Source organism: Myotis davidii, unplaced genomic scaffold (assembly GCF_000327345.1).
Source record: "Myotis davidii unplaced genomic scaffold, ASM32734v1 scaffold118, whole genome shotgun sequence".
In the NCBI taxonomy this organism is placed as follows: Eukaryota; Metazoa; Chordata; class Mammalia; order Chiroptera; family Vespertilionidae; genus Myotis; species Myotis davidii.
The window spans coordinates 979,223-990,426 of NW_006290441.1; the positions used below are offsets into that span (position 1 = coordinate 979,223).

Consider the following 11,204-nt stretch of genomic DNA (forward strand, 5'->3'; position numbering starts at 1 on the left):
TGGTGACTCCTGCAGGAGAAGGTTTGTAAGAAGAAGGAACATGCTAAGATCAGTAGCCTGCGTGTAAAATGTAGGCCTTCTACAAATAAACAAACCTGTTAGTGTTGTTCAATTCCAGAAACTTACCATGTGCCAGCCCCTGGTTTAAGTTTAAAGGGAACACAGTGCAAAGTAAACTCCTTGCTCTCAGGGAGGGTCCTTACAGTAGAGGGAGACAGATGGTAAACAGAGAAGTGATGCACTAGACTAGGTGTCTGTTATGTTCAAAGGTTTGTCATATAAAAAACACACACACCTTATGTTCGAAAGAGACTTTCATATGAAAATAGTGATCAGCAGACTTTCACTTGCGAAATGGATACAACATTCCCATTCTGCTTGGAGAAAGGCCATCAGGAGCCCCCTCAAAGGCGCTGGGGCTCAAACCACCAGGACCCGCAGGGCCATTGCTGGGAGAAATCCACCATGGTCTCCTGGGAAGCAGGACGCGGAGTAGTTATGTTGAGAATTAAGAAGGGAAGAAAGCAGGGGAAGGCAGTTACCTGCTAACTCAGGAAAACACCTGGGAGCACCTGGAGCTCTGGCCCTCGAGGTCTCAGAACTCAGGGGAAACCTCCGCGGAAGGGCAAGCAGACGTAGGGTCTCAGTCCTCATGCTGGTGGAGTTCGCGGGGAGGACAGTGAGCCAGGCCCAATATACTGGCCTTACTGGGAGCTGTTCACCAATCACACTTTCAGAGAAGAAAAATAAAGGTCACGCGGGAGTGGTTTAACCGTACATGGTATTTTTAAAATGCAATTTGCAAGTGGGCTGTGTGTTAATGCTTAGTTCAGTTTCCACGCCGACGGAAAGGCCAGCTGCTGGCCTCCACAGTCATAAATAAGCACAAGCAAGAAGAATTGCTTGGCTGTTAACCACAAACCTTTTAATTGCTATCATAGAAATCGTATTCACAACAATAAAAATGTTTAAAAAGGGTGTGATGAGCGTAAGGAGTCACTCCAGTCTCCCTCCTTCCCTAGTCCCTCCCTGCACCTCCCCCTCTCCTTTGTCCCTTCACCGAGGTTAAAGGAGCTGCTTTGCTTCCTGGCCTGGACTCCAGTCACAGCACGTTCCCTTGTCCCACTGGGCCTTTGAAGGACTCACCTTGAGTGACATTTAAGTTTCTGATCAAATCTCTCCTCCCCACAGAGCCCATCTCTGACTCCTTCTTCTAGAACAGTGGCCAGGGCATCACGCTGACCTCCTACCCTGTGTTACTTTCCATCTCCACACTTATACGAATCTGGGTCATTTGTTTGCCTCTGTGTTTACCTGTTTCCCCGGACAAAGTGTAAGAAGCTCAGTCCACATTAATTCCATTAAATGTAACAATGAACAAATTTGACACCAACCTGTTAACCTGAGGGTTTTATGAAAATTGTAAGTATGAAGCAGATTTGGGAAAAGGCTCCACTCTTTACCTTCCTCCACCCCTTTATGGTGAGAGAGAAGGAAAGCTTGAAATAGAATGGGAGAAGTTTCTGTAAATTTCTGGTAACCATAGAGACGGCGATTTTAGTTTATTAATCTCCTCCTCTTCAGCAGGCGGGGCCCCCACGGTGATTTCTCCGAATTGCTCCTCGCTGGTTATCCCACAGACTTCCTCATTAAGGAAGAGCAGGCCCATGCCTATCCTGCAGCACGTTAATTACTGACGAGCAGGAGCCCTGCGCTATTATGCTCATTAGTCCGTGCTCTAACCTGGCTGTGCCTCCACCTGGGAGCAATGTAACCCGGTCACCAGCCCTGACCATGGAGCCCTCAGTGGTTGGTGGTGGGAGTGGGCAGCCTCCTGTCTGAGCCCAGGGCCTGGGACAGGGCTGCCATTCAACCGCCGAAGATGGGATCTCAGTGCCTCTGGAACGGCAGCGTTTAGTTTCAGCCAGAGAAGGGCACCAGCGGTGGTTCCCTGCCCACTAAGGCAATGCTTGCAGGGAAGGAACTGGACATGTCTGCCAACCATGACACTTCTGGTTGTTTGGCCTCTTTATGGCGTCTGATTTCAGGGTTGCGTGTTCCTCTTCCCACGGGGAATGGGATGCAGACTTTCATGAATTTGCCTCATGTCCTTTGGGTAAAAGATCTCCAAATGGTTTCAGGGTTTCAGTGAAGCAAGGGGGAAAGGGCAATCTTTCCCACAATTATTTCATCTTCAAGAAGGAACCCCAGTGTAGATATCAGAAGCCCAGTGTAGATATTCTCTCTTGGCAACTAACTCCTGGCGGGGACTCAGCCGCTCTGGGCCGAAGTGTCCTCATCTGTGAAATGAGACTGGACTTGTCCTTCCATCCCTCCTTCATTCACGTTGAGACTCTAACTTCAACCTGGTTCTGAAGGCTGGACCCCTGTGATGAAGGAAGGGCAGGGGGGCCCAGGCAGTATGCCTGCTGGAGGAGCCAGGGTGGATTCTGGCAGCAGAAGGCCCTGAGAGGAGACATGGTTCCCTCCTGAGGCAGAGCATCTGAGGTCTGGCCTCACCTAGGCACTGGCTGCCATTTTGGAAACACTGAGACTTTCCTTTGGTTGTATTTTCTCTCCCGTTGGTTTTAGAAATGTTCAGTCATTCTTCCAGTAAACACTCAGTGACCACCTACTGGGTCCAGGCTTTGCACTAGGTGCTAAGGGCACAGCCATTCAGCTGGGCTAGTCATTGACACATTCAGATCCTGTTGTGGGGCAAACAGTTTTAATGGTGTGAGCTGGTCTGCTGCACACGTGGGGCTTGGCTTCACTGTATCAAAGAGGCCTGTGGAGAATCAGGACTCCGGAGCCCTCCAGGAAAGCTGGAGCCATGACATAGGGTGGACCAGCACCTGGGGCGCCCCCGAGGATTCCCTGAAAGGTGTAAGGTCCTGGTTCTCCTTCTTTCCAGGTGCCGCAACCTCTCATTCCCTGCCAGCCTGCCCGAGGTCAGCATCGTGTTCATCTTTGTCAATGAAGCCCTCTCGGTGCTTCTGCGCTCCATCCACTCGGCCATGGAACGCACGCCTTCGCACCTGCTCAAGGAGATCATCCTGGTGGACGACAACAGCAGCAACGGTGAGTGTTCGAGCTCCCTGCTCTGCGGCTGACCCTTGAGCAGAGGGGTCAGCCTCTATGCGGGGTTCTCATTTTCTCAAGGCTCTCTGTGGCGGCTCCTGCTCTGGGACGTTGTCTCCGTGATGAGAGATTCATGGTGGTCAGTGCTCTGGAAGGTGCACTCCGTAAGGTGTGCCCTCTTTGCATCCCACTGAGGCCTGGTCCCCACGCTCCGTCTTACCAACCTTCCTCTCTTCCCTCCAACATTCTGGTGTAATGAGATCAATAGCCCTGACCTCTACCCCGACCACATCCACGGTGGACGTGGAATTGGAGCTGTGTACACAGAGTAATTGAAGTCATTGACTGGGAGGAGAGGGTTGGCGAAGAGAAGAGAGAAGACCAGCAAATAGAAGTTGAGAGAATGCTGAGTGTAAGACATGAAGGAGTCAGGAGGAAGAGGGCTGAGACACAGGGAAGGCCCAGCAGGAGAAACTGGAGGTCACATATTCCACAGACAGAGAATTTCAGGAATGAGAGTCATCTGTTTGAATGAACCGACAGACAGGTGGAAGGACACAGAGTCTGGGAAGAGGCCAGTGGGTTCGGAAGGTGCCGAGCATGCAAACCTCAGCAAGAAGCTTTAAGACTTGGCATGCAGCTGTAGAAGCCAGGTGAGGGTGAAGAGCAGGCATGGAGGTGGACTTTTCTGTCAGGGATTTTAACTGTGAAAGGGAATCAGGAGCTAAGACAGGAATTGAAGCAAAGTTTTACATACACACACATACAGACAGACATTTAATTAAAAAACAATTTAAAAAAATTAACCACAATCTACAGCAAAAATATATTTATATCATGACCCAGAATAACATGCCTACTCACACCCAATTGTATGCACATGCTATTGAAAGAAAACTTTTAAGAAACAATAGTTACCCTTATAATGGGTGAAGTATGCTATTTTCTATTATAGTCTGATCTGTGCTGCTCAGGTGTATGGTATTGTATTGTATTGTATTGTATTGTATCGTATTGTATTGTATCGTATTGTATTGTATTGTATTGTATTGGGTGTATTTCCCTTGTTTGAAAGATAAGTTGTTCTCGAGACCCTGACTGCAGGTTAGAATTGCTTGGAGAACTTTTAAGAAGTCCAGGTGGCCATCCCTTAGCCCTGGTGATTTGATGGGTTTGAGGAGCAGGTGCCTGTGGCCCTTGGCCAAAGATGGAGGTACCTGAGTCCCTTGAGGCCAAGGGATGGAGCAGGGCCTGTGAGGAGGGAGGAGAATGGATCCTGGGCACAGAAACCAGGGTTGCCTCGGGAAAGAAAGGGCTCATCTTTCTGCCCTTTGGGAGGATCAGATGGGTGAATAGGGAGACAGCTGGAGGCAATGAGGAGTGTGGCAACGGTGGCTGAGGCTGGTAGAGCAATAGCACCCTCTGGTTTGCAGGACTCTGCATGGGTGGAGGGCATGGTGGGAAGGGGTCTGGTGCCACCTGGAGAGCCCATTGGGGAATAGGACAGGAGGGACCAGTAAAGGGGTTCCCTGGGAGCAGCCTGAGCTAAGCTCTCAAGAGAAGAGGAGGGACACTTGAGACTGGCTGCTGGAGGAAGTGAGCCGTCTCTGGCCTTACTTAGCAGAGAACTGAAGGATCCTTTGCACCGGTCCTGCCTGACCTGTGTGAGGGCAGCTGTGACCATGTCCTGGGCAGGCTCCATTTGGGCCTGCTTCTCTTGGCACCATCTCACTCAGCACAGGACTGCCATTTATCTCACATCAGGCCTCTGTGCTCAGTTCACAAGCATTTATAGAGTGCCTGGTTGGGCCAAGGGCATGAGGGAATGATGGACCAGACCTAACCCCTGACATCAGGGAGTCATGCAAATAAATGTAAAATAAGGATGAAACATAACAGGACTCGGTTTCCAGTCTCAGGTCTACCACTTCCTGGTCTTTTGCTTGTTTTTTTGTTTTGTTTTGTTTTGTTTTGTTTTGTTTTTAATATATCTGTATTGTTTTCAGAAAGAGGAAGGGAGAGGGAGAGAGAGACAGACATCAATGATGAGAGAGAATCATTGTTTGGCTGCTACCTGAATACCCCCAACTGGGGATCGAGCCTGCAACCCAGGCATGTGCCCCAACCAGGAATTAAACCATAGTTCATAGGTCAATACTCAACCACTGAGCCACACTGGTTGGGCTGCTTTTTGTTTTATGTGCCATGTGGGGACATCAGGTCCTGCCCTGCCCTGTCCATCCCATAGTCACTGAGGATAAACTGAGGGAATGGGAGTGAAAGTGCCATATGAGCTGCGTGGTTCCAAGAGTGAGTTAAATGACAATAATAAAAATAGCAACATTAACAACAATACTAGCTGGCATGGAGCCTCTGCTTAGAGGCAGCCGTGCCTTTCTCTCTTTTCTGGGGGGAAGATCAGAGAATTTGTCATTAGGCCAGCTTTTCGGTTCCAGCTCTTTGCAGCTTCTTCCTAGCTGTGAGTTCTTAACCTCTGTGAACCCCATTTTCCTTATCTATAAAATTCGGATGTATAATTCCTACCTCGGGGATTGTTCGGAAGCTTGAATGAGATAACGCAGGATGGAAGGGATGTGGGTGTTTAAAACTGTAAGTGAAGCAGGAGTACGGAGCTTTCAGAATGAATCCCTTGCTAAGCCTTCCTTCCCAGGCGTTTGTCACAGGTTCTGTGTGTTCTGGTGCCTTGTACCCTCTTCTGCAGGCACCTTGCTTTGGGGGTAGGCTGTGTTCCCATAAACACAGGGAAGGGGCAGTTGATTACTGCTTTATTCATCCAAGCCCATTGGACCTTTAGCTCTCTCTCAGAAACCCAGGGCTGAAGGTTCTGCACATGGTCCTTGTGTAGGAGTCTGAGTTCCTGTTCTCTTGCTTTTTAAGCAGTTTCCTAAACGAGCTTCACTCTTTCAGGGACTGACTCCTGTATAAGATGCTGACAGTATGCTAAAGTGATCTCAGGCTTTCGTGTTTGAGCTCCACTAAAAATACGGAGATTCAGATCAGCCACTTTGCTACCCCAGGACATTTGCACTTGCTGTTCTCACCACCTGGAATGCTCTTGCCCCTTGATATCTGCACATCTTGTTCCTTTGCCTCTTCAGGCCTTTGATCAAATGCCACCTTGCCGCCCTGTTTAAAATGGGAGCCCTTGCCTCTGTTACTCCTCACCCTTCCTTGCTTGTTTTCCTTTAGCGCACCAATCACCACCTGACCTTCTGTACTCACTTGATTACTTCCTTTATTTATTTGGACATTTTCTCTCCACTAGTATGTAAGTTCCATGAAGACAGGGAGATTTGTTTTGTCCATTGCTGTCTCTCTAGCACCGAGAATAGTACCTGGTACTTGTAGGTGTTCAATAAATATTGATCAATGGAAAGAATGAATGGGTCTTGATTCTGTAGGTCTGGGGCAATTGCTAGGCATCTGCATTTTAATAAGCTTCCCAGAGCTTTCCGATGCCGTGGGATGGTCTCATTGTTGTCCTCCATCTGTACTGCAGCTGAGCCTGGACAGCAGGCACCCAAGCTCCCCCAGCGCTAGCCTCAAGCAGCGGGCACTGCGGTGGAGTGTTTCTTCCTGCAGTGGGGTCCTGGCACCTCCCTGCTCATCCCAGGGAGAAGGCGTGAATGGCAGGTGGAATGCAGAGCAGGAGGGGAAGCTTCTCTTGCTGTTACCCCAAACAGGGAGGACCTATGCACGAGTTCAGCGGCCAACCCTGGGCCTCCGCCTTCGATCTCGCCTAACCTCTGCAGGCATTCGCTGCAGGGGGGGCCTTGCCGTGTCCTCCCTGCAACCCGGAGGCAGTGCTTCCCCTCCCTGGCTCCTCTTCCTTGTTATCTCAAGGACATGGGGGAGCCCACGAGAGCCTCCTGGTTTTAATTACTGTGTTTTGCAGTGACTCCCAATGGGCTAACGACTTCAGCTGGGGCTGAGTGATTCAACCTTTACAGACCTCCAGAGGGAGGAAGCACCAGGATTTTCAGCTGATAGAGTCGTCTCTGCCTGTGCATCTGGGCACGCATTTACTTGTTCATTCATTCATCCATGTGTTCAATTCCTCAACAGGTCTTTGCTGGCCATATAATTGTTGCCAAGTACATTGGCACATGGCTAAGCCACCGCGCCCCCCCCCTTCCCTTGTGAACTCACTCATGTGACACAGGTGTTCCAGTACATCGCTCAGAGCAGGTGCTCAGTGAAATGAGTCCTGGCAGGCTCCTTCATCAGCTGTCCAGAGTCACCACTTCTCCCAATCTGGCCACTCCCGCTTCAAAAAATTTTTTTCCTTTGTACTCAGTTTCTCTGTTTCCTCTTTAAACTCTTGTCCTTATTTGGTAAACTTAAAAATCATACACAGTTCTCTCATGCTACTTTGAGGGCCTGTCAAAGGCCGAATCTGAATTTTGTAACTAAAAGTACATCAAAACAATGGCAATATCAAATACTCTTTTAAGAATCCCATCTCCTGGAGATTTTGATCTGCTCCTCGTTGGCAGTGACTTGCCCAACCTAAACCAGCTTAATGTTTGAACCCTTCTGCTGCTTTGCAATAAGGGAATGGCCAGTTTCCACCCACCCCTCACACACCTGAGGCTGGTGTTGAGTGGTCTCTCTCCTGGCCTATCGATATCCTTTCCTAGGAATGGCTGCCTCTCATCACGCCTCCCCCCTCCACACACACACACACACACACACACACACACACACACACACACACACACACACACACCTACTCCCTTTGCCCAGCTCCAACCTCAGGCTCCACTCAGGTGCCACTGCTTCCAGGAAGCCTTCCATCACTGCGCACTATGCCCCAACCGGCTGGATCAGGGAGTGCACACACATGCCCTAGCTTCCTCCCACACCGTGTTCGAGCTGTTTATTTACTCACTAAATTACAGCGAGCTATTTAATACAGACTAGCCAAGCTGACCAGTGTGAGAGGGACACCGTGCTGGGCATCTCAGTGTCCCTCCAACTAGCCCAGTGCCCAGCACAGAGTAGTCACTAAACAAATTTTGTTGACAAGAGAACAGGGAAGTAGACATGATTATCATCTGTATATCACAGACGAAGAAGCTAAGTCTCAGAGAGGTAAAAACAATAAAAATTGTTTAAAATTTTTTAAAAGTGACCAGGGCTCAGGGTCACATAAATAGCAGGATGTGATGGTATAGGAACTCAAACTCAGGTCCTCCGGCCCTGGAACCCGTTTTTGCTACTCACCACACTTCCAGAAGCCTGGGGGATGTGTGGACATAAGCTCAGTCCTTGGTGGACGTCCCCGATAGCCAGCCACACCATTGCTTCTTGGTGAGGGCAAATCAGGGCCAATGTGATCCACACACACATTAACAAGGTGGGCCTGTGTCCTGGAGTCCCATTGTGGGTTAGCTGCCCCCATACCCTCTTAGGTACGGGACCTGATCTACTTCAGGGCAGGGCAGCAGGTAGGTATGGCCAGAGGGGGTCCCCAGGCTGGCTTCCAGGCCCCTGGCTAAACCACTGCCTGGTAGGGTTCTTCTGCCCAGGGTTGTAGTTTGACCCCCACTTCTCCAGACCTGGGCCTCGGACCAGCGTGACTCCCAGTGCTCCAGAGTCCCACGCAGTGAGCGCTTAGTATGTGCCAGAGACTATTCTAAGTACTTTATAGAAATTAACTGGTGCTCTGTGACAATGGTAAGAATGATGATCAGTGTCATTTTTATAACAAGGAAGCAGGCACAGCGGTTAGGAACGTGTCCAAAGTCACACATAAGCGGGATTTGAACCTAGATTGGCTGGCTTCAGAGCCTACACGCTGGACTATGAAACAAGGTTGCTCAGGTACACCATGGCTCCCTGACGCCAAAAGACTTACTTGAATGTCGTCCTCATTCTCTTTCCCCCATCACCCTGGAGAGAGAATTGTTGGGCAGCAGGGCCAGTGAAGAAGAAAGCCAAGAAGGAACTTAAGAGAAGTGTGTGCTGTTTCCTCAGCTGGAGCTTTGCCGGGTCGAACAAGGAGAGACATTTCCCAGTGAGCTTCTTGGCTCGTGTTGGGGTAGAGAGGAAATTGAAGAGTTGGCAGCCATGCTCTAGGTCACCTTGTGAGAGGGGGCGGCTTCCTGTTTCCTTTGAAATAGAGAGAAGTTGATATGCCTATGTGTGTACACATATGTTTTCATGTGCACGCACATATGTGTACATGTGTTTGCATGTGTGCATCTGAACAAGGCTGTGAGAGTGAATATGAATGAACCTGTGAGTGTGCATGTATGTGCTGTGAGCATGTGTAAACAGTGTGTCTTAGTCTATTTGGGCTGCTATAACAAAATACCATAGACTGGATGGCTGAAGCAACAGACGTTTACTTCTCAGGTTCCGGAGGCTGGGAAGTCCAAGATCAAGGTGCCAGCAGATTCAGTGTCTGCGGAGAGCCTGCCTCCTGGCTTACAGACAGCTGCCTTCTCTGTGTGTCCTCACATGGCCTTCCCTCAGTGTGTGGGTGTGGAGAGAGCGATCTCTAGTGTCTCTTTCTCTATGGATAAGGGCACTAATCCCATCATGGGGGTCTATCCGAATGACCTCGATTAACCCTAATTACTTCCCAAAGGCCCCATCTCCAAACACCCTACGAATTTGAGGGCACACACATCCATTCCATAGCACTGGGCTGTGTGTGCAGTATGAGAGGTGGTATGCATGCAAGTCCCCACCGACAGTGGCTCAGCCTCTCCCACCACTACCTGGAGCCACCCTCACCATCCCGATGAATGACAAGTAATTGCACAACTGTGAATCATTGTTAGTTTTAATTGTTGGTATGAAAATCACAGTGTAGTGACGAAATAGAATCAGAGCTCCCAGATTGCCGCCAGCTGCTGGGCCCCCTCCCCCAAGCCTCCGCAAAGCCCCCATCCTCCCTTGGCCCAGAGCCTGCCTAATCATTGTTTAATGTTTCAAAGATGCTGTCCTACACGAGAGATACGCATTCCGGGCTGTAAAAATACCAACAGCTTTGCATGCAGCTGGAATAATTGCAAAAATAAAAAACGCAGAGGAAAAAAATGGTCAGACAGTATTGTGCTTTATGGAGCTCAAAGAAGCCCATATAGCTAATCTAATTACAGCCAAGCCTCAGGCAGCTTGGAGGTATTTATACAGCCAGGCACATGGGCTGTCAGCTCTCTCCGCTGAAGGCTTTTTGTCACCACCCATCTCTATTCCTTTGACCTGTGTGACTAGAGTGGCCCACCCACAAGACTGGGAGTGGGCACGCAGCAACCTGGAGAGGAGGCAGCCAGGACTGAACTCTGCAGGAGTTCTGGAGACTCTCACCTTCACTCCTTCTGCCCACGGCTGCCTCTACCTGCCCAATTCATCATCCATCACCAGCCCGGGGGTATTTCTTGGCCACGGGCACACATTGATGTCCTCGGTGTTGTCCAGCACTCTCCCGAGGAAATGGTCTGTGTGGCTCTTGAGCTCCTGCTTGCTTCTGGTGGCAGATGCCTACCCTCCCTGCCGACTCAAGCCCTGACCCTAGGGCTGGGCCCAGCCTGTGACTAAGGGAATCAGATAAATATCTCTGGCAGATTCCATTGTGTCAGCTTCTGAGCAAACCTCATAGGGTTCTGCAGGTTGTGCCTTTCACCAGGGCACCCAGACAAGGAGCACATGTGTGTGTTGGGGGGGGGGGAGGGCGGGGCAGGGGGAGAGGGATGGGATGGATAAAATAGCCCATGATCTCCATTTGCTAAACCATGCATACTGCGATGAGTCTGTCTCAGATGTGCATTTTTCTAACTGAGGGTCCCAGAGGGGATGCCTCTCTAGGATGCGCATCGAGGTGCCATGTGCTTGTCGCCCAGCATCCTCCCTTTGCCAGTGGGCACCTGGCCTGACAGAGCTGCTGCAGCCTGCGGTGTGTCCTGCATCTGCGGTCCTCCAAACCCCACTTTCCTCAACCTTCTCTGAGTTGGTCCTACTCTTGGGCTTCTGTGTCCGTTCCCCACCAACCCTCAGTTCCCTGCTGGGATGGAGCCCTGCTCAGAGATCCCTCATCCCCTAAGCTTGGCCCTGGCTCTCCATACAGGCCTGGCCAACTCCTTCCTTAAAAG

General features: G+C 50.1%; 1 protein-coding gene across 2 annotated transcripts in view; it reads left to right on the top strand.

Annotated features, from left to right (window-relative positions):
* The window catches only part of GALNT18 (polypeptide N-acetylgalactosaminyltransferase 18), a 305,682-nt gene that overhangs the window by 161,504 nt on the left and 132,974 nt on the right, over positions 1 to 11,204 (top strand). For both annotated transcript variants that reach the window (XM_006763460.2, XM_015563712.1), the window contains exon 3: positions 2,915 to 3,081. In XM_006763460.2, the coding sequence (XP_006763523.1) occupies positions 2,915 to 3,081 (167 nt within the window). The remainder of the gene's footprint in view (positions 1 to 2,914; positions 3,082 to 11,204) is intronic.